We start from the raw sequence: 22645 nt of genomic DNA on the forward strand, positions 1-22645 counted from the left end.
GCATTCAATAGCACAAATGATGTGTTAGGGTGTTTTAGGGAAAACATTGGTGAGTCGTTTAAAGGATTTGGTGTCTGTAGTCCAGTTTCTACTTTGTTTCTTTGACTTAATATCACTACCAATCACTAAGGGTTTGACCTGCATGTACAAAACAATCCCTGTACTTACCCCCTGTCTAACCCCAGTGCTGTGCCTGTACTGTTGTACATGCTACACTACGAACTGTGTACACAGTTGGTATTGGTGTGCTTATATCTGTGGCCGTATAAATGAGCGTTGTCTGTGTGCATCTGTGCATACACAAGAAGAATATGTAGACTAGAAGCTGATCACTAGAGAACTGCAGAAGTACCTTGTGTTTGCACTAATGTACAGTTTCTGCTTGATAAACTGCGAACATGCTCTGATTTTTTTTCTTCTTGTTTTTCTTTCTCCTTATTGCCAATTTCTCTTGATTTCCCGCCCCGCCCCTACCCTCCACACCTTTTATATCCTTCGACATCTCGTTCTCTGTGTCCACCCTTCTGTCTGTCTTTCTCTGAATCTGTTCCACAGCAACAGGCTCAGACTCCCACCGCTCAGTCCACTCCGGGACCCCCTCTGGTCCCCGTCACCACCCATCCAGCTCCTCCTGGGAACCCCCAACAGGTAAGAGGACGAGCAAAAGAACTGAAGCAACCGAAACATTCAGTCGTCCCTGTCTTCTCTCATTTCATCACTTTTCTCTCACTTTTAATACCACATCCTCTTGATGTTCAAACCCCCAAAAGATTAAAAACAAAAATAACTCCACTCTCATCTTATGTGCTTACACAGCAATAACTCGTGTGTCGGCTTTCACTTTGAAGTGGTTGCCTTTGCTTCGAGGTATCGACTCCCACAGAGCGGGCTCTTTGCCTGCAGTGGTACTGAGGAACTGTGTTTGCCCCCAGCAGAAGCCACTGTGGAGAACTAATTGCAGCCCTAAACTGATTTGATTGAGCATGAAATTGGATGTTAATCAGAGATCAGATATTTTTGATCAGAAAAATGATGGAATGAGTGAAATGTCCTTATTTGAACAGGCAAAACAGCCATTCCCCCTTAATTACATTCACCATGTTTACGAAATACTTGTTTTTACTGTAATATTGGTTACAACCAATTAGGAAATGAACGACACAGGGTTATAAATAACTAAATTAAATTAGATAAGATGGGGCATTTTCCAACTAATTCTGGTTTCTCATAACTTTTATCCAGGTTATAATAAGCAGGATGAGACTGGGAACGGCACTATCTATAAAAAGTATCAAAGCATAAAAAGATACTGGCGTGCATGTATATTTATTATCGTATTGAGTAATCTCCCTCTTCTCTCTTCTCCTTCTACTCTCTGTCTCACACTCTTTTCCCTTATCTCTCCAGGTTGTTTCATCCAGTCACAGTATTACATCAGTTCAGAGCCCCACACACACATCTCTGCCACAGGCGTCTTCCCAGGTACGTAAAGTGGCACCACTAATGAAATATACTGTATTTGTAACACAATACTCCATAAACGCATTCCTAATGGACACAAGCTGGCTCTTTGCAGACAGGTGCAGGATTTAACTGAAGATCTCCATACATGTCTGCATTGATCTTACACACACCTTCCTCTTTGCACATGTAGTAATTATTTACACTTGAACATTTTGTCACACATGCTTAAAATCTATGCTGCTGCCAATTCTTTAAACACTGACCTATTGCAGTCTTCATTTGTATGCCTGGGTTAGTTTAGGTTCCAAACAACTCTCTGTCAGTGTTTAGTTTATCCACATGCTCTACTGTAGATGTATTTAAACACAGAGGAACCCAGAGACACACATGGACATTCACATGTACACACAGTTGCCGTCAGTTTTTATATTGAATGTCATTCTTGGCCAGTGTTGTGTTATTGCATGTTTTGCTCGTCATTTTGCTTCTTTTTTCTTCGTCAACTCAGACTGTTTCTTCTATTTTTCTTTCCACTCTCTGGCTTGCTGCCTGCACTTATCACCGGGTTTGTCCTTATGTGTGTTTATACATGTCTACTTGTCTGTACACATGTATGTGTGTGTTCAGTTTTTTGACCTCAGTCCGTCTCCCAGTATAGAACATCTTTATTTCCTGTACCAAGCTGCTCACCTAGCTCTAGTTCAGGTACCAGAACATATGCGAGTGTATGTGGCTGTAATGTACGTGCTGTCGGTGGCCTTGTGTGTCTGTAGGTGTGATTTGGTCAGTGACTCTGTTTGACAATCCCCTTGTTGTTGTCTATCGTTAATAGTTCTCCTTTGTTCACCCCAGATGTAATGCTCCTTTGAACTATCTCATTAAAACAAGGATGGCAAATACATGAACACATTTTTAGCTCAGTCATCCCATTTTAATTTCCCTCGAGGGTCCTGAGGATGCAGGATGACAATTGCCGAAACTGTCCAATCAAAGAGTTACATATAACTTCATGTTTACTCCTCTTGGGTAATTTGTAAAATGCCATTTTGAACAGGAGGCAGAGCTAAAAGGCAATCATGTATAATTCCCCCCTTTTTAAATGGACAAAAGAAATACAATGTAGTTTATTTAAAGATACCATGTGGAGTTTTTTAATTTCTTTTAGTGGATCCTGGTTGTGTTTGTGCTTGACAGGCACACAGAGCAGAGTCTGCCTTCACAGCCTTGTTGTGTCTACTTGTGGTCATGCGACCGTGGTGTAGCTAGTTAATAGCCTAAAATTAGCTTTTTACTTCTTCCGATTGCATTCAGGTTTTTAAAATCATAAAAGCGGTGTTCATTTGTGTAGATTATCTTGCTGAACAAGACGTGTAGCTATCATCAGGTTGTATTATTGACACAGAGCAATGGAAAAATCCAACCAGCTTTTTGTCGTGGGAACCAGTGAGATGTTTACTTCCTTGTTTGGCCCACAAAAATACGTCGTCCCTGCAGAACTCTATTGACAGGTGGCTGTAATGCGCCTAGATACACAGCGATGTGCCAACAGAGGCAAGGATCAAGAAGACTGCTCGCTAGTAAGCACGGATGTAAACAATGCAGGTTCATATCTTTTAAGAAAAATCACCTTTTGCAACTGTTTTATGAGGAAAGACATGCATGTGATGTTTAAACCTCACGAACACTCAATGCCTTTCAACTCAATGTAGGCTTACAGCATTAAATCACTTTTTAATATGGTATTAAGAGTGTTGCCTATCTGCATTGTACAAAGATACCTTGTACAATGTACCACGATGTACGTTGCCTGTTGAGATATATTTGTGGTTGCATGATCTTCAGTCATGTGTGTTTTACACAACCTTTGTGTCACAGTTTGTTGTTTAATTTGAGATGTTGTCACTAATGGGCTTGACCAATGCTCCAGTGAACTATAGGTGGCTCCTTTTCCTTGTGTCTTTATTTTAACATGATTTATCATGGAGATCAATAAAGAACCAGACTCATAAGCTCATAGAGGCAAGTCGTCTTTTGATGTGAAGCTTTTCAGGTGAACCAACAGTTAAACTAAAGACCAGCTTTAGCTCACTGTTCCATTACCAAAGCGATTGACGCTATCTGCCTTTGCTCTGGTTTATCTGCTTCCTCATCCTCCCTTTGACGTTGCTCCCTTTTCCTCCTCCCTGTCATCGGCCTTATCTACCTTCTTCTCTCTCCCTTCTTTTCCCTTTCTGGCTCCTCCTCCTCTTCCTCCTTCTGGCCCTTCCTCCTCTTCTCAGCCCAGCTTAACTCCATCTTCCGTTTCCTTGGTGCTACTCCCCTCTTCTCTGCCACACTCTGTTGGGGTGGTGCCTACTATTGTTTCCCCTCCTCCTCCTCCTCCTGCTCCTCTTCCTCCTCCTCCTGCTGTGCCCATACCTGTGCCTCAGCCATTGGCCACGGTGGTGCCAATCATCAGTGTAGTCACCGCCCCGCCTGATACTCCCATGGAAGCCCCGCCCCAGGTACTGGTGGTAGACGGTCAGACCCGGCACGTGAATGCTGGAGTTGTTTGAATCCTTTTCAAGTGCCTGGGATTTTAACATTGTTTTTATGGAATACCTCCATGATACACATTTGAAAGAGAGGATGGACTGCATGTCATTATAAGATGCAAAAAACATTTAATATTCTTACCCATATCCATATATCTGTTTGTTTGGTAGTTAGATTCACTAAACTCTCTTGACTGCATAAACATGTGGACCCGAAGCAATTAAACAATATAAATATAAACAGTGCAGCTATCCACATTCATACTGTGACAGAAATAAAGATGGAATAGTTTAAAATGCTACACGTGCTAAACAAACTGAAGCAAAGCGGCTATGAGTAATATGGGAGGCGGTCAAGTGCACATGAGATGGTGGTATTAGGCCAAGTAGATGATGTCACTGCAGCAGAAGATGAGCCTGGGCAGGGACCAGAGGCAGTTGTTGGAGAATTCCCTACAACTAGAGAAATGTTTACATTTCTGTGCCAAAATATGCCGATTAGAATCTAAAAAAACTAAATTGGCAAGCCATGATGATGATAATGTGGTGAACAGACATAGGAATTATGTTTCTAAAGTGTTTCCACTTAGAGACAGGCTGAGTCTCTGCATATGACTCATACAGCGGCTCTGGTTTCATTGCATGAGGGCCAATATCCTGCAAACCTACAGTAACGGTTTTGGATGGTAGTTATATAAAAGTTATAATCTGAACTGTTTTCATTTGATGTTGGGTATTTGGCAACGGTACTGCATTTACAGGGCATTAACTTTTTAGTGATTATTAATGACTGGCTTGCAATTGTAGGCTCATTTGATGTGCAGACATATTCTGATTTCTTTTTACTACATTAAATAGCTTGTCTTTTTGTTGAATAGCTTTTGTGGCTTGTTTTGAGAAGAGCAACAATGACTTTGGTGTGATGTCAGAGACAGTTTACAAATAAATCATGTCTCATAGAATCCATGTTTCACTGTCTGCAGATCTCTGTTTGGTCCCAGTGCAAGAGTTTAACTTTTACCATTGTTTTTTTCTAATATCCAAGTCATCATTTATAGACGTTTATCAATTATGAAGCAGGGTTGCATGTGCAATTGGAGTTGCTGTATGCACCTTTTTTGTTCTCTTTTTGGGCAGTTCTTGCTTTGTTACTTTTGTTCCATGCTCTAGTTTTAGTTCTGCTCTATATAGTCTTACTCTAAAATCATGACCCCACTTCTTTCTATCTAGTTAGTTTTCTCTTTTTATTTTGGTCACAGTTTGCTTATATTTCATGCCTTCCCGCTGCATTTTCTTTCCCCAAATGTCCCTGGTGTTTGTGTGTTGATGGCAATCATCTTGTGTGTGTGTGTGTGTGTGTGTGTGTGTGTGTATGTATTTTCATGTGCCTGTGTGTGTTTCAGTCTGCCTCTCAGTCTTCAGAGCTGTCCCAGTCCCAACTGCAGCCACCTCAAGTTCTCTCATCTATAGAGAGGTAATACATGCATTAACAAGCAAACACAATACCTTAACTGCTCAAATATACACATATTTTTGTTTTATTTTGGTTGCTGTCGCTCACTATTTACCTCTTTTTCCCTTCTTACATTTGACCTCTGTTTCTCCTCTGTACCTCAGTGGCCACTCTGAGACTTCAGGTCTGAGTGATGGCAACGAGGGAGGAGGAGGTCGCCATGAAGGGCGCTCCACCAAGCGGCATCAGAGACGTTCTGTGCGAAGCCGATCTCGCCATGAGAAGACCTCAAAGGCGAAACTCAATGTCCTCAACGTAATTGCACATCCTATAAATCCTACACAAATGATAATGAAACAACAAATCCTCTTTTGTACTTGTACCACTGTTATTTTTTGTATTGGTTGTTGCAGAGTTATGAGTTTCAATATACGTAATGAGAGATACTCATCTGTTTACGTTCAGTCTTCTTCTTTCTAATTGTATTTCTCTTTATGTATGTGTGTAGATCTCCAACCGAGGAGACAGGGTAGCAGAGTGTCAGCTGGAGACCCACAACAGGAAGATGGTGACTTTCAGATTTGACCTGGATGGAGACAACCCTGAAGAAATCGCCCAGATCATGGTACACGCACTGTCATTTTTGCTCTCTCCAACTGTATTAATACCTCTGTTAAAAGGCTGGAATATGCTTCACATGCCAGTATGCGTGCTATCTACTCTTTGTCACCCAAAACCACTGAAGTACACATAATTGCTGGACCCTTGTCCTTGTCCTTTCATTGAGTAATCAGCAGGTTCCCACACAGAGCAAAATCATGCCTCGGTGGCCACGCACTGGCAAAGGAAGCACAATCCAGCTTTGTTTCTGTGACATATTACAAACACACATACATGTCTGATGTCATCAGGTCCAGAGTGAGTTCATCCTGGAGAGTGAGAGGGAGTCATTTATTGAGCAGGTCCGAGAGGTGATAGAGAACGCAGATGAGAAGGGCCTGGAGAGAGACACAAGCAGCCAGGTAAATACAACACTTGTAGTTTTTATTTCTTTCTCTTGGTTTGTGTTTTTCTTTGTTGTTTTTTTAGGGGTCGCTGGTGTTCTTGATGGACAAAATACTAAAATTGTTGCTAATATACACTGTACAGTATACCTTTTATTTATTTTACACCATCTATCTTTCAGTGTTTACTTCATGTTGTGTTGTTGATCTACAGATGGCAGGTGATTTGGCGCAGCAGATTCCTGCTATATCTGTCCCCATGCCAGGTAAAACTAACAATGTAAAAAGCTCTAGAATAACAACCTGCACCACTTTGAGTGCCAGTCGAGCAACAGGGAGGCAGCTGTAAGACCTGTCTTGAAGCATCTGTGTCGAGCATTCACTCTGCAGGAGTTTCCTTGAGCACAGTATTACATTTCCACCGCATCTATAGACTAGACAGTATTTTCACACAGATATTTCCCATATTTTCTCTTTAAAGCTTCTATTTTGTATCCACAAAGCTTCCTGTTGCTTTTTTAGCGGGTCAACTGTAGAATAGAAGTTTGCATATTGTTCTACCGAAGATGAACCATTAACAATGCTATGTTTTGACATTCTTCTCTCCCCAGACATCACTCCAAGTGCAACAGCACAAGTGGTCCATTCAGCAGGTCGGAGGTTCATCGTCAGTCCAGTACCTGAAGCCAGGCTGAAGGAACAAATGCTTCCCACACCTCCTTCTCCTGCCCATGCCCACGCACCTGCTACTGAAATAGGTTTGTGCGTGTGTGCGTGTGCGTGTGTGTGTGTGTGTGTGTGTGTGTGTGTGTGTGTGTGTGTGTGTGTGTGTGTGTGTGCGCTTGTGTGCACTTACGACCAAACGGTACAAACAGTTCACTTGTTTTCTTTTCCAAAGCAAGGATTTGTTTACAACCTGTCTTATAACCTGTCAACTTATGACCACTGATTACTTACTTGTTGGACTTCCAGATAAAATGTTGGTTTTAAGAATTATAAAAAAAAACGTTTTAAAGAGTATAATGATTGGCAAAAAAAGCTAGAAATACTAAATTAAGACCCAGGTTGCCCCGTTTTTCTTTAATTATAACAAACACACTCACACACACACACAGTTGTTTACTAAATGTCGGTGTACTCGCACACTCATCAGATTAAGCTCTAATGCTGTTAAATGAAATAGTGCAAATGTTCTGTCCAAATGCAATAGGACAATGAAATTAATTAAATTAGATACAATAGGATCCTTTAGTAGAACATTGGAATATAACACTTGTAATTCTTCTTAGTCCTTCCTAAATTTTTGAATTATCCAAAAGGGACCAAACGACAAATCCAATCAAGACCACGAGACTGAAGGTAGCCAAGCTTATAAGTGGTTAACCTTTTCCCCCTCCACACTCTGACCTTGATACATGCTGAAACCTGTCATCTATAACACGGTAATACAAGAGTATTCCACCAAGTTAATATATCACTCCTATAACATTGTTGGAGTGAAGTTCGTCTTTAGCTACCTTACCTCCTTTTGAAAGTGGAACATATGAACATATGACCCAATTTCAATTTCCAAGTCAATGAAAACAAACAATGAAAAGTAGGAAGTACGGATAGGTTAAAGATCTTAAAGTGAACCCGACAGACTTGGGATTAAAACAGTGTTTCTTTTATTCCAGTTCCTCCAGCTCCGGCTCCATCTCAGACTCCGGCCCAGGGATTGGGGTTGTCCCAGTCTGCTGGAGCGATCACCTTACAGCAGGCCTTCTCTGAGCTCAGACAAAACCAGTTTGATGCCGGACCCAGTACCGCCCCAGCTTCAATCCACTCCACCCATCCTCTTCTGCAGCCTGCAGCAGCGCCTGTCCCTTCACAGGCGAGCATAGTCACTCCTACTGCGGATGCTACGACTGGACTTGTCCCATCTAATTTGAACCAGGCACAGGAGCACGCCTCGGATGCCTCTCTTCCTCCTCCTTCCTCCTCCACACCCTCCTCTATGCCTGTCTGTCTCAACCCCCCTTGTTCCTCCTCCCCTCCTCCTACTGTGGTGAATCAGTCCATCCTTCAGTCACAGGTAATACCACAGCCTGTGTCCCAACCCCCAGGACAGGTGCCGGTTCAAGCACAGATTCAGCCCCAGGCTTTCACCCAGCCTCAGTCTCAAACTGTCCCTGCTGTCATTGCTACTTCAGTACCCTCCACTGTACCACCTGCCGGCATTCCCCCAACCATGCTCACCTCCCCTCCTTCTGCCCAGACTCTTCCTCTTGTATCCTCCCCTCCCTCGTCCACTCTTCCGCCGAGTGAAGTCTCCTCCGATCATCCTTTAGTCTCTCCCACCTCCTCCTCTACTCCTTCCCTCTCCTCCTCTATCATCCCCACCACTGGCATCTCTGGCCCCCAGATCGCTGCCTCTGCCGCCTCCCACCCCATCCACACTCCCTCCTCCTCCCCCGCTGTGGGGCTTCAGCCGGTGACCACCAGTGTTCCCCCAGTCCAACCAACCGCGGTCCACTCCCAGCCGCAGACGGCAGCCCCGCCTGGGCAGACGCACACACACTGTGGGGAATGCGATGCCAGGTAAGAGACGGACAATATGTCTCCATTTAGTCTCCTTACTTTATTTACTTATTAGGACTTGGTACCTGACTACTTTTCTGGTACCAACTGAGTATCGAAAAAACTGATGCATACCAATGCTTTGTTTGATACTCTTCTTTATTTATTCTCTAAACAGACAGTTTCTGTTTTAAATCATACCTTTTTCCAGTTCTCGAATGTATGTATTTGGGAAACTTTTGTCCCACTAACACTTAATATTCTTCCAAAATTAGACCAGCTTTGGTTCTTTCGGGACTTGTTTCTTTCATTGAGCAGAATTGCAAAACATTCCTTGATATTTTTCTCAGGTGTGAGGCCTTCACTGAGTCACAAGGCAAACCGGACGACATCCAAGCTCTGGAGAAGAAGCTGCGGTCTCTCTTCATGGATCTAGGTGGAGGGGGGCCATCCACCCAGGGGGACGTCTTAGCTGCTGACCCCGCCACTGGAGCCCATGTGGCAGGTACCTCGTCCCCAATGGGCCTCTGCTCTACCTCCAGCACATCTGTCACCACACCTGGCTCCAGTCAGCCGGCCAATCCTCCTCAGCCCCCCTCCAGCCTGTCACTTGGGTCACCTCTTCTCATCCAGGGCGCTGGAACACCTATCTCCACCCCTGCACCGATTGGTATGTGGATTTATATGTTTATGTGTGTAGGGTCAGTTAACATGCATTTTAATAATGCTGCTTATTGAATTTATGATTTCAGTTTCTACGGTCATCCCTGCTTCATCCTTTGGCCAGACCACTCCATCCAAACCCTCATTATCCAGGACAACGGTGAGTGAGCCAGTTTAGCCGGCGATAGCAATCCTAGTTATTTCAATATAGTTAAAGCACTCGTCATTGTATTATTTACTTAATTATGTGGTCGTCTATCAGACCAGAAACTACAAATGTAATTTACAGTACTACACTTTTATAGGTTAAGAAGCCACAGATTATGTCATCTTTAGAAATGATAAGGTGTTGCAAGTTGTTTCTACTCACTTTCCTTACAATTCATCTGGCATGCAAATTTCTTTTTAACATTCTTCACCAAGAACACTATTCTAAACCTCTTCTTGAAATATTTTCTCTCTCCTTTCTCCCACTCTGTCTTTTCATCGACTCTCGTTCTCTGGGATTAGGCCAGTTCTCCTCCTTCAGAACTCCTGCCATCCTTCCCTGGACCTTGTCTAATACAGGTGTTTGTTTTTGCTCATTTTTAGTGTTCTATTACCAATGCAATGCAACACTGTATGAGCCTGTAATGCGTATGATTACAGTTGTGCTTTATCTGCTGTGTATAAATAGTGATTCTGCTGTGTGAAAACAAATGTGATTCATGTATATTGTGCATATTGAATATGTTAAAAGCTTGTGAAACCTGAGACCTCAGACATTATGTTTCATCTGCATCATACATTTTACTTTTACATCATAAGCAACTAAGAACACATGGGAATAAAACACAGTAGAACGTCCAGTGTGACATCAATAAATACATTAAACTACAAAGAAAAACTACTTTAAATGAACAACAATGATAGATGACAAAAGGAAGTAGGATAGAAGAAAGTCTGGTGAAGAGAGACAAATGAAATGAGACATGGGAACTCAAATGGACAGAGAGAGACAAAGGGGACAAGCGGAGGGCCGGGTACTTCAAGGCAGAGGAGACATTGAACTGACTCTAGTTTCCAGACTGTTTTGTTGTGACTGTGAATGCTGCCCTCAAAGAATAGTCCCTCCGATGTAACACTGAATAGTGAGATATGACTGTAGCTCTTTTATGAAATATCTGCCTGCCAAGTTACCGACATCCACTTCTCATTCCTTACATAACTCTCATGGGCGAGACTTCGTCCTGTTTGATTAAGATAATCCTCCTGCAGTCGAAGCTCACAAGGGATTTACATTTTAATGATTGATTTTTTTAAATTGCTGTTCAAATGCTCAGGAGAATACCTTGCATGCCTTTTCCATCACCTTACCTGATTTTGTGTGTGTGTGTGTGTGTGTGTTGGCACAGGAGAAGGGGTCTGATGAAATTAGGAGGGATAATGCCTTTTACAATGCGCTGGCTTCTAAAATATACACACATATCTTCTGAATGGCTGTAACAAATAATATTGAAGTATGTGACTTATGGTCCAACCTTAGTAACCATACATGTGGGCTTTTGGCTAATCTTTGCTTGTATTGCTTATCAACTTCAGTGACCGATCGTGTGTGTGTGTGGGCGTGGTTATAATTGTGTGCGTGTGTGTGTGTGTGTGTGTGTGTGTGTGTGTGTGTGTGTGTGTGTGTGTGTGTGTGTGTGTGTGTGTGTGGGGGAGTCTAAATGTGTATCTGTCTTTTTCCAGTCCCAGCAGCCTCTGGAGGACCTGGATGCTCAGTTGAGGAGAGCACTGAGCCCAGAGACCGTTCCTGTCAGCACACACACACAGGTAAGCAAACACACACACACATGTTTAGATATTACTCATACTGGCATTGTATTTCAATGACACTGCTCAGTACTAACCCACTTCCTTCTCTCTCCATGCTGACCCCAGGCGTCTCACAGTGGCATAACTTCAGCAGGACAACCAAGTATGTTATATACATCTATTAATCCATGTGTCTGCCTCTATATCTGCTTTGTATCTGTCCGTCTAATATTTTTAACATCTGTCTTTAAGTTCCCTTCTCTCTGGAGGAAGCAACAGGGTCGTCTTCTGGTCCTCCTCATCCTTCAGGTGGAATCAAACTGGGAAGATTTCAGGTAAGGTTTCCCTACACGACATTGACTGAATTTGTCGATTTTGAGTTTGTCTGTTGCATTTACCCCTTTCCCTGACTCCTGTCACTGATTAGGTCTCGTTGACTACTGAAGCTGCTCCTGACCAACGACCAGCATGCACTGAATCTTCCTCCACCACCTCCTCCTCCTCGTCTTCGTCCTCCAGTCTCTCCAGCCCGGAGAATACACTGCACAAGGATTCCTTGTCTCCTTTGAGAGGGCGAGGAAGAAAAGGAGATGTCGTGGACGGACTCCCCCAACGGACTCTGGGAGGGTCCCACCACCCCTCCCCCCTCACCTCACCCTGCCCTTCTCCTAAGCCCACCACTACCATCGGACGCTTCCAGGTATTTCCTGTTTTTGATCTTGTAGTGTAATGGATGAGGTTCATTTACTACAAACACTACAAACACAAAAATAGTCCTTCCCTCATTTGTTCGTCCCACTGTCCATTCATTCTTTATTTCATTGAATATTTTGTTCTTTTATTTCAGGTTACCACCAACCCAGAAGCCCGTGTTGGTAGATTCTCAGTCAGTCGTGCCCAGGAGCAGATCCTGGAGTCCAGGCTGACTCCTCCACCCGTTGCCCAGGCTACTAATGGACCAAGTAATCATGGGCAGTTTTTGAGTCCAGAGTCTGCTCATAAAGCCTCGCTGCCCAGTCTGAACAACAACTCCTTTAATAACTCCTACATTAGCAGTGACAACGACTCCGAATTTGAGGATGACGACTTTAAAGTGGAAGTCGGCCACCTCAGAGAAAAGTAAGTCCCATCCTCTCTTCCCAAACATCTGTTATTCTATCAACCCTCTCCTCTTTCCCCTTCCACCTCTTTATTGGGCTGAACTGCTTAGAAATAAACTAGATTTTGCTTTCTTCTGCCTTCTATTTCTGTGCCCCCCCAAAAATAGAAGGCTGTGCTCTGCTTCTCTTTTCTCCTCTTCCTCTTTCCTCACCCTCAAGAATGAGGTTAACCACCCACTTTCCTTCATTACTTCATTCTCAAGCTCCTTCCTCTTTTCTTGAAAAGGCAAGTTCTTCCTTGAACACTTGGCCCTCCTCGTCTCTCCTTGCTCTCCTTTCTTTTGCCCGTCAATATTTTATTCCTCATATATATTTTTCATTCCCTCTTTTTATCACCAGGCACATGCGTGAGCTTCAGGCCCTGCACTCCCGTCAGAAGGAGGAAATAGACAGTCTCTTTACCAGGCTGGGAAAGGTAACTCACCCCGGCTGCATCTGTCCGAACACAACAAACGGTATCTCGTACAGTATGTAGCAAGCAACCATCCTTTCTCTGGACTCTGTGTAGGTCCCTCCAGCTGCAGTGCTCCCTCCAGTTTTAGGCTTGACTGGCAGGAGGAGACGTCCTACCAAAAGCAAATCCTCCAAATCCTCCAGAACCAGCTCCATGCACAGCAGCAAGAGTCCTTTACAGCCAGGTAGGTTCTTGATTAAACATTGAAAAGTTAGTTCACCCAAAGTTGAAACATGTTTTGTTGCTTATTTCTAGTGATTACACACCATGCTGTGGTTGGTTTTATTTGTCCAGGATTTGAGATGTATGCATCTTTGAGATTTCTGCCTCCACCCCAACACAATGGTGGTGAATACGATTTGGTGTATGTTGCTCACAGCACCAGATATACCAGCAGCATGTCTTTTCAGAAAGACAACTGAAAATAGTTGACATTGAAACTTTTTATCTCGGGCTATTTCGTCTGAATTTGTCCGAGACTTTGGTTAATGACGATAACCTGCTAAACCAATGGCATCATCCTCAGCTGTCCTTTGTGTTTACTTGCTAATCGAATATGTTAAACATTACCTGATTAACATCAGCATGGTAACGTTGACATTTAGCTCAAGCAATGCTTTATCTGTAGAATATCCAATATCACATATAGCGACTAGAATGGCCGTAGACTGTTGGGAAGGTTTTGAGCAATATAAATGAGATTCCACTCATCTCACTAAGACCTGGACAAATTAAACCAAACACTATCATTATAGCTAGATGCCACCAGAGGAAGGTGAGAAACATATTCACCTGAATCTTTAATCCTACACTTCAGCCAGAATGGTCAAAAACATTTACCCTCATGTTACATTGTCTCTGTGTGTATGCATGCATGTGCTTGGTTACACGTGCACATGGGTAAACGCGGGTGCAGCCTCAGAGCTTGAACATTTCTGACTACTGCTTTCCCCGTCTGTCTCTCTCTGTGTGCTTGTGTGTGTCGGGGTGGATGTCTGTGTCAATGTCTCGGGTGACGGGTGTCTTATTTGTCCATTACCTTCGCGTCTCTGGTCTCTCCGGTGTGTCGTTACTGCCCTGTCCTCTCCTGCCCATGCCTTGTGCTTTCTCCAGGCAGCACTTTATCCACCCAGAGCGTCCCCACCATGTTCCCCGGCCAGCTGGCTCTGTTAGCCCCAGCAGGATTAGCCGATTCGTGCAGCAGTACTCTGCTCCAGCCACTCAAACCGTCTCCCTCCCGCAACAACCTGTGCTCGGCCTACACCAGCGAGGCGGCGCTCTCTGTGCCCAGCCTGTGTGCTCCCACCCCAGGTAGGCACGCAGTCTGCAGCAGGCCTCGTGAGCTTTTCCCACAACATTAGAAATACTTTGCATAAATGCATGCAGTTGGTTTGTCTTCACTCGCTCACAAGACTCAAATCACATCTTTTTCTTTCTTTCTCTATCTGTTTCTCACTCTGTGTAAAGCACTGTGATGGCTAACTGACTGTTACATTCTTCCTTTGTATTCCTTCACCTGTGTCTCTCTCCTTCCTTCTCCTCTATACCTCTCTTGTCTTACTTTTGTCCTGTCTGTCTCTATGTCCCTGTTTTTCTTTGTCTTTTTGTTGCTCTCCTCATTTTCTCTACCTTCATCTTCTTCACCTCTACCTATTCTCTTTGTCTCCCTTCTCTTCTTTACACTCTCCTTTCCTGGCTCTTCATCTCTTCCCTCCTCCCTCTCTTCAGGCTGTGTAAAGTTCAGCTGGGGTTCGGAGCGTTTGGCCTTCAAGCCTGGCGGCAGGAGGACGCGCTTTCTGAGTACGCCCTGCTTGGCTCTTTGTGTGTAACGCTTTATTTCTTTGCTCTTCTCTTTTTACCTGTTGTCCTTACTTACTTTTGTTCTTATTTCCGTACTCCTATATTTGTCAAGTCACAGTCGTCCTGTCTTCCCATGGGTGTCTTTCTTTAATAGAGGAAGACCTTCTGCTTGTCGTATATCCAGTGTCCTGCAGAAAACTGGTCTCTCCAATAAAGTCAGCTTTTCGGGCATTAATAGAAAACATGAATTCACCCAGGCGAGCCTGCAGGCTAATACTTGAACAGCTGAGAGCTTTCTCACTGCAGTTGGGATTCAAGTACTCTGCTTGTAATTACCGGCCAAACTAAATTTCTTTACAAAAACATGAATGAAAATCTGCCTACTGTAGCTCCCTCCCGTAAGTGCAATTTATTGGCACAGGCACAGAGGAAAAAGAAAAAGATAAAATTAGAGATAAAAGCTTGCTGCAGGATACAGAAAGTTAGCCTAATGACAAACATCGTCTGTCATACATCCCAGAGCTTCCCATTGTCATCTTCACTTATATATATTATATAATATTTTTCGTTCCACTCTCTCTCCATATTCTTTCTTTCTTTCTCCCTTTCTTTCTTTCCTTTCACATAGTCGTCCTTGACAAACATTAACTTCACGTGCGATTTCCCCCTTGTGCACTTTTAGCTGCAGAGAGAATAACAGCATTGCCAAAAACAAAACAATAGCATCATAATTGATAGAAAGGACTCAGCAAAGCATTAACTGTCTAAAGGTAACACTTAAAAAGGCAGTCAACAAATTGCACCGCCATTTTAATTACAACCTGTTTGCTTTCTAGAGGCCATGTGGAGTGAACCAGCCCAAAAACAATACAGCCACTGTAAGGTTCTATGACATGAAACGCCACCGTCACCAGTGTGTTTAAAGTTGTAATCATTACAATTTATAATAAGTTACTGGTGGTAACATCAAGTGCAATTCAAAAATTCACATCCCAAAATTCTTGGGACAGCACACACACTATTTGAGTAACTACTGTGTAATAAAGAGAGACAAGGAACTGGTGCATCTAAAAATACTCACATTTAAATCTTTTTTTTTTTAAAGTCACTCAAAAATTAGTGCAATGTAACCGTACAAGAGTGCGTGGAACAAATTAGGCCCCTGGGAAATTAAAACAGCAGCTAAAATGCACATTGTCCAAATTTGCTTCATTGTGCAGCATGTTTACAATTTAGCCAATTAGATAATTCTCCATGGCAACAAGCTACATTTCATCTTTAGTCCTAATAAGTTAGAGATAGATGATACAGTTGTGTTTGTGTGTCAGTCTGAATTTAAAATCCTGACTGCGTCCATGTCTAACCTTTTTTTTATATAAAAGCAAGCAGACTAACAAGGAAAGACAAGTGGGGACCTGATGACTTGAGATTTGTGCCATACAGTTTGTTTTTAATAGAAGATTTATTATTTGTTTTGATTAAACTTGGTTTGGTTAAGCACAGTTCTGTGCATCAGTCTATATGTTTCGTGGTTATCACTTTTGTTTCTTAAATAATATTATAATCATCAATGTAGTCTTGGGTAAAGTGTTTGTGTATTATAAAGACATGTTTATGAATGCTTCTCTGCAGCTCAAACCCGTTCTCTCTCTCTTCCTTACTCCTTTCCCTCACTCCCTTTCCTCACCTCTCTCTTCCTCACCTGTCACTGCACAGCCAGGGAGGGAGGGAGACAGACCTGGGTCTTAATGCTCTTGTTCGCAAAGAGGGAGAACACATTAAATTGATTTGATCGTTCATGGAAATGATCTTCACAATAAGACATTTAGTTTCACCTCCTTCTTTTTAAATGGCTGAGCAAATGTGTACCGCCATTCAGAGGTCTGGAAACGGGGTACTTTGATAAATATTAATCTTAATTTGAACCCAGTTCTGGAACGGCCCTTTGAGCTGTAGAGAGGACTCTGAATCACATGAGAACCAGGGGTTGGTTACCCAAAAATGTCTTCAAGCCACAGTACACAGACAAGACTCAGTGTTGGTTGTTAAACACAAGTATTATAACCAAGTATATTATATTCCAGTATTAACTGCTCTGCTTTTGCTGCAGAAAGTGTGCTTAAAGTTGGTGTCTGCACCTCCTCAGAAGGTTGCCTTCATATCTTGGTGTTGTCTAAAAACAAACATCTTCCTCACAGTGCAGATTACAGAACACGCACCATTTTATAAAAACTGCACATAAATGCGTCACAGTGCACTGTGTTACAGGTACTGATGTCAGTGTAAAGATGTTATTGGGCAACTCAACCCTAACGTGTTGTTTATTGACTGCTTCAAGTTCAAATAATCCTACTTGGATGCATTGTGTTTGGTTGTCGGGTGTTGTGGGTTTAACTCTGACTCTTTCCCAATCCTCCAATCGTTGTCTTCCGGCCGCACAGGGAAGATGGTGAAAAAAGTCTGCCCCTGCAACCAGCTCTGTAGTAATTATCTCTCTTTTTGGTCTTTCCTCCCTTCATTGATGCCCTCTTCCATCCTTGCACTTGCTCTCCCGCGCTTCCTCCTGCCCTCTAATGTCCTTTAGATTCCATCTTTGATCCTCTGCCAGCTTTGAGATCAGTTCAATTCAGTTTCAGCTACTGAAACGTGTTTTCAATGTCAACATTTTGGCAGTTTGAAGACTGAATTGACCAGCCGTCACAGATTCAAGCTGACAGTGCATGCACACACACACACACACACACACACACACACACACACACACACACACACACACACACACACACACACACACACACACACACACACACAGCTACTCTGCCCGCTCCCTTTTCCTCCCCTCCATCCTCATGGCTCGTGGTCTTGACTACAATGCCCAGAATTCCATTCTGCTGCAGTCAGTCATGACTCAGCGTCTCCTCATTCTTATTTTCCTCCATTTTATTTCGCATGACATGCCAGTTTCCTGTCGGACCAACTGTATGGTTTGTTTTTCCTGGCTAATCCCTGCATATTCTCTCTTTTCTCCTGTAATATCTGATGCGAGCAGATATGTGTAATATAAGTATAGCCTGGATTAAAGCTATAGTAAAGGAATGATGATAAATAAACTATATTCGGGAGGTAGTTATTATGTGAAATTATGTAAAATAAGATATAGTAAAAAAGCAAATCCTATTAATCCTCTCTATTGATTCCTTAAAACTGTATATTTGTGAGAAAAAAAAAGCGGTGTGTATAGTTTTGAGGATCCAGATTTTATTTCTGAGATAATTATGTGACACTATCTGAAACCAGCAGAGTGTATAGCAAAGAGCTAGTATTTTATAATCTCTTTATACAGATGTTGTTCCCTGTTGGATTGTTAGAGAGCCACTAACGTGAACGAGTTCAATCTTGAACCATGAACATGCTGTGCTTATGGTACTGGTATCATATAATAGTTTATAAAAAGTTGACTTCACTTAGAGGCTACATGCTACGATAGATCACCCCGGCCAGTTTGCAGTGTTTGCTGTCATGTTGTGCAGTGAATCTGCTGTGATCAGTTTGATGCTTCGGGTCGGCAAAAAGCACACTACCAGAGCTTGAGCGCCATCTTATGGTCAAAGAATGGACTCGAGAGCAGTGATACACGGCGGAGCTGTGATCATCAGTATTGATTCTTTGGTGTCGGGTGAATGCTGAATGCTGCCGGGCATGTCAGCTTTAAAGGTTGCCCAGTGTATCACCAACCCGAAGCAGTGGGACTGTTCTGTTCTTATTCTGAAACCGGCTTAGTTTTGGTCCATGTTGTGTTTTTAAAATGCTGCTCTAGAATCATTGTTTTTTCTTATGTCCCCGTCTGACGTCATGATTTCTATCATTACAACTAGACGAGATAATGAACATGTCGACATGCGGACCTTCCCCTAAAAACTCTGTCCCGACCATGAAACACTTTTCATGGTCAAGACAGGAAAAGCATTCTCATTCATTCAGATAACATCAATTATCGTCTTGTAGTTTGAACAATACCTGACGTCCTTTGCTCTTCTCCTTGCTCTCTCCCTCTCCCTCCACAGGGACTAACAGCACCAATGCAGTGAGCGGTTCGGGTGGTTTGGGTCAGAGCCTGGGGGGTTCTCAGAGTCTGCCCGCCAACATGTCAGCCCCTCACCAAAGGAAAGGAACCTTCACCGATGACCTCCATAAACTGGTGGACAACTGGGCCAGAGATGCCATGAACCTCTCACAGGTTTACTGCTGTTTTATGGTTCATCTTACTGGAGCAGTGTTTGACACAAAATGTTTCTTTAGCAATGACTCACAAATTACCGTATCCATCCAGTAGTAGATGAAGTTGTACAATGTACATTTGTGTGTTTGATCAATTAATGTACAGATAAGTAAACTGAACAAACTATTTTTCAGGGGAAGAGGAGTGCCAAACAGCTGCAGCAGGCCCCAGCACAGGGACATAGCTACGAGGTTAGTTTAAGAATATACCCGATGACATCATGGCCAGTTAACCTGCTCGGGGGCCCAAAAACAAAAATGATCTCTCTTGTCACCTCCAACTTCTTAATAAGTTCAATGGACACAGCAGACTACACATGGCAGTTTAATGTTATGCAAAGAGACTCACAAACCATCTTGTCCTTCTTTGCTGTAGTACTATTAACTGGCCTATTAAACTATTAAAGTGTCTCAATTAGTTTGTATTCATTTGATTAAAGTCAACACATGGCTACAAGACTCGGGTTGAGCTAATAATTCAGTACCTGCCTAATTTGATATCCTGTAAATATATAGTATATGTTTGAATATAAATGATCTGAGACTTTGTATTTCCAAAACAGTTAGTTTTATGGAATGTTTATTTTCCCTGAGATGCATGTTTTCCAAATTTCCATTTAAAAAAACATCTTGAATTTGTGTCTTAGTCTAATAATGATTCATCTATCAAATTATAGTAAGCATGAATAAAGGTTTCTTTGTGTATCCATCTCTCCAGGTCATCCAGTCAGCCAGTCTGGGCAGGAAGTTCTCTGCTCCCAGCCAGCTGTGTCCCAGCAGCATTGGAGGTTCAGCCCACCTCCCTACAAACTCCACCACTGCTACCTCTCTGGCCACCCGCAAGGGCTCCCTGTGCCACCCGCCTGCCTCCTCCGCCCCACCTCAACCCCAACCTCCCCAGTTCATTAACTACACCCCTACTGCCGCCTACAGTGCACAATGGTCCGGTCCGGCTCACGGCCTGTCAAACCCACACCAGGCCCCGGCACAGCCTGGGCCTCTACTGGTCAGCACCTCCCAGCCGCTGGGCCCCTACCCCCCCACGACTGGTGGACAGGGCCAGATTCCCGGTCAGGGGCCGCTCCAGGCTTTCCATCTGACCAACTCTCTCCAGAAGTCTGTCAGCAACCCAGGAGGACCCAACATGAGGACCACGTAGGACCGGGAGGGGGTGGGGGGCTGGTTTGAATCACGGCCGACTGGACCGGACTGGGGTTGAACAGAGCGTTACGGGCTCGATCGGCTGGAGAGGATGGGAAGAACTGGAGGCGCGTGGAGAGCGAGGAGTTTGCAGTGACAGCAGCTGACCTGTTCAAGGACAGAAAAGATCAAACGGGGAATGAAGACGAGCGAAGAAATCAGGAGTGCGTTGAAGCCAATTCGCCAAAGTTTGTCATGATGCATCTCACCTCTGCATCTATCCATTGTGTGTGTGAGAAGCTGTCATAGCCAAATGCTCACGGATAAAGGAAAAGACTCATGAGTGCAATGTGAAAAGGCCAAAGAGATTTTGACGGTGCGGGATTGGTGTTAATTACTGTTGGTGTGTGAGGTGTTGTGTATGCGCACTCATGGCTCGGTCACACTCGTTCCATTTCACGCCGGGTATTAAGACGATCTCAAGCACTTGAAGACGATATTAACGTGTAAAAATGCAGTTTTTCCAAAATTATCATTGGCACTCTGTAAAGAGGAAACAGGTGGATGCAGAGGGGAGCATGGCTGGCCATCGCATCAAGGTCTTAGTGTTCAGTGTCATCGTCAAACTCTGAAATGAAGCGCTGGCAGGGTTTCATCCAGCGGTTCGCATCCCTTAAATGTATGCTTAAAAGGAAGGATGCACATAGCAGCAGGTCAAAGCTTTAATTTCAGATGAGAGGTTGTTCAGGGTGATTAGGAAGTGTTTTTTCTTCAGTATTCAGAATTTGGAAATTTGTTCTAATTTCAAAGCACAAAAGAAAATCAAGAACAAATCAAAGATTTAAGCGCCTGAGCCTGGTTTAGAGTCGATGCATTTTGACTCGTCTGCTTGAGGAAAACCGTGACAGCTACTCCTCTGTTACCTTCTGTGTCTTGTTCCTCCCTTGTTCTGACAAAGCATTCAAACAGACGGAGAGAGATGGAGGAAAAAAACTGTGGTGGAAGAGGGAGCGCGGCACGAGAATGTTTGCATTAAATAACAGTCGAGCGCCTCATCTGCTTCACATGACTAAAGTACCGAATGGACGAGACGGATGCCTCTGCACATCAAACGCCTCTTCACCGTCACGACTCCACCTCTCCCTCCATCCCTCTCTCCGCCCCTCTGTTGCCATTTGAAGCAATAACAGCAGAAACCTTTTAGAGGAAAAAAAAGCAGCCCAAACATGAGAGAACTCAGCGTGAAAAAGTGGCCTTGTTAACAGAATAATATCAGAGTCCCTGTACAGTTTGTGTCTCTGTTTATTTTTTAGAATGTCAGCCATGATGATTCCATTTTGTTGTTTTATTTTGGTTTTGTTTCATTGGGTTTGTTCTGCTTGCTGCCCCCGGCTAGCAATCTGACACACACACACACACACACACACACACACACACACACACACACACACACACACACACATATATATATATATATATATATATATATATATATATATATATATATATATATATATATATATATATATATATATATATATATATATACATACATACACAGACAGATTTCTGTAAAGACACACACACATTGTTGGAGGCGTAGCAGCCGTTTAACATTAACACACACATTCACAGACTAATGCCTCAGTTCTGTGTCATCATTAGGGTGGTTTCAACATTTTTGTTGAAATGATTGCAATGTACATTGTTGTTAATGATAATTATTCTATTTAAAAAGAAACAAAAACGTGTTCTGTTGATGGACCTGTTATACGCGCACATCGGTGTACGATGTGGAAACACTGTGATTTATTGTTGTTTATTATTAGCGAATGTTGTTGGACAACATTAGTTTTCGGGTGAAATATCACAAATAAAAAAATTTGAAAAAGCATACAGAGAACGGTTCGGGGTCCTTTCACTTTCAATTCACTGCTTTCAGCGATGGATTAGCAGCTAAATGTGAAAATTGAGAACAGCTCTTTTCAATAATGGTCCTCTCACTGAGTGGCCGAGGACGCGCTCTGAAACAAATGCCTTACCGACAACTGATCAACCGCAGTTTCAGTTCCTTTTTCATAACTGATTGAATTGAAAGTCAAACTGACCTCCAAGCCTGATTATAAGTGAACGGCAGGATAGTAGATATTTAGATAATAAAGTAATGCTAGCTATTATTTTTTCTTAATACAGTACTTATATATCAGACACTTTAAATCTCCCTCCTCTCCCCTTTCTTCCCTGTTTTTGTTAGATGAATGTGAATGTATAAACCAATGGTGTCCATTTGTATGTACTTGAAAAAAGAAAAAAAGCTGTGTCTTTTATTTTTGCTCTCTTTC

At 43.0% G+C, this 22645-nt stretch overlaps 1 protein-coding gene across 1 annotated transcript in view; it reads left to right on the plus strand.

Moving 5' to 3' along the window:
- The window catches only part of wnk1b (WNK lysine deficient protein kinase 1b), a gene marked incomplete at both ends in the record, with an annotated part of 74789 nt that extends 54467 nt beyond the window's left edge, over positions 1 to 20322 (plus strand). Inside the window, 26 exons of the mRNA XM_079236124.1 lie at positions 556 to 648; positions 1408 to 1482; positions 3744 to 3968; positions 5402 to 5472; positions 5616 to 5766; positions 5960 to 6076; positions 6363 to 6473; positions 6670 to 6721; positions 7067 to 7213; positions 8132 to 9035; positions 9365 to 9684; positions 9767 to 9837; positions 10188 to 10244; positions 11406 to 11489; positions 11598 to 11634; positions 11724 to 11806; positions 11899 to 12171; positions 12319 to 12590; positions 12971 to 13046; positions 13140 to 13269; positions 14199 to 14396; positions 14814 to 14906; positions 17327 to 17368; positions 18950 to 19122; positions 19299 to 19355; positions 19882 to 20322. Coding sequence (XP_079092250.1) covers positions 556 to 648; positions 1408 to 1482; positions 3744 to 3968; positions 5402 to 5472; positions 5616 to 5766; positions 5960 to 6076; positions 6363 to 6473; positions 6670 to 6721; positions 7067 to 7213; positions 8132 to 9035; positions 9365 to 9684; positions 9767 to 9837; positions 10188 to 10244; positions 11406 to 11489; positions 11598 to 11634; positions 11724 to 11806; positions 11899 to 12171; positions 12319 to 12590; positions 12971 to 13046; positions 13140 to 13269; positions 14199 to 14396; positions 14814 to 14906; positions 17327 to 17368; positions 18950 to 19122; positions 19299 to 19355; positions 19882 to 20322 — 4353 coding nt within the window. The remainder of the gene's footprint in view (positions 1 to 555; positions 649 to 1407; positions 1483 to 3743; positions 3969 to 5401; positions 5473 to 5615; positions 5767 to 5959; positions 6077 to 6362; positions 6474 to 6669; positions 6722 to 7066; positions 7214 to 8131; positions 9036 to 9364; positions 9685 to 9766; positions 9838 to 10187; positions 10245 to 11405; positions 11490 to 11597; positions 11635 to 11723; positions 11807 to 11898; positions 12172 to 12318; positions 12591 to 12970; positions 13047 to 13139; positions 13270 to 14198; positions 14397 to 14813; positions 14907 to 17326; positions 17369 to 18949; positions 19123 to 19298; positions 19356 to 19881) is intronic.
- Between the last annotated feature and the right edge of the window lie 2323 nt (positions 20323 to 22645).

This window comes from Taurulus bubalis, assembly GCF_910589615.1.
Source record: "Taurulus bubalis genome assembly, chromosome: 20".
In the NCBI taxonomy this organism is placed as follows: domain Eukaryota; kingdom Metazoa; phylum Chordata; class Actinopteri; order Perciformes; family Cottidae; genus Taurulus; species Taurulus bubalis.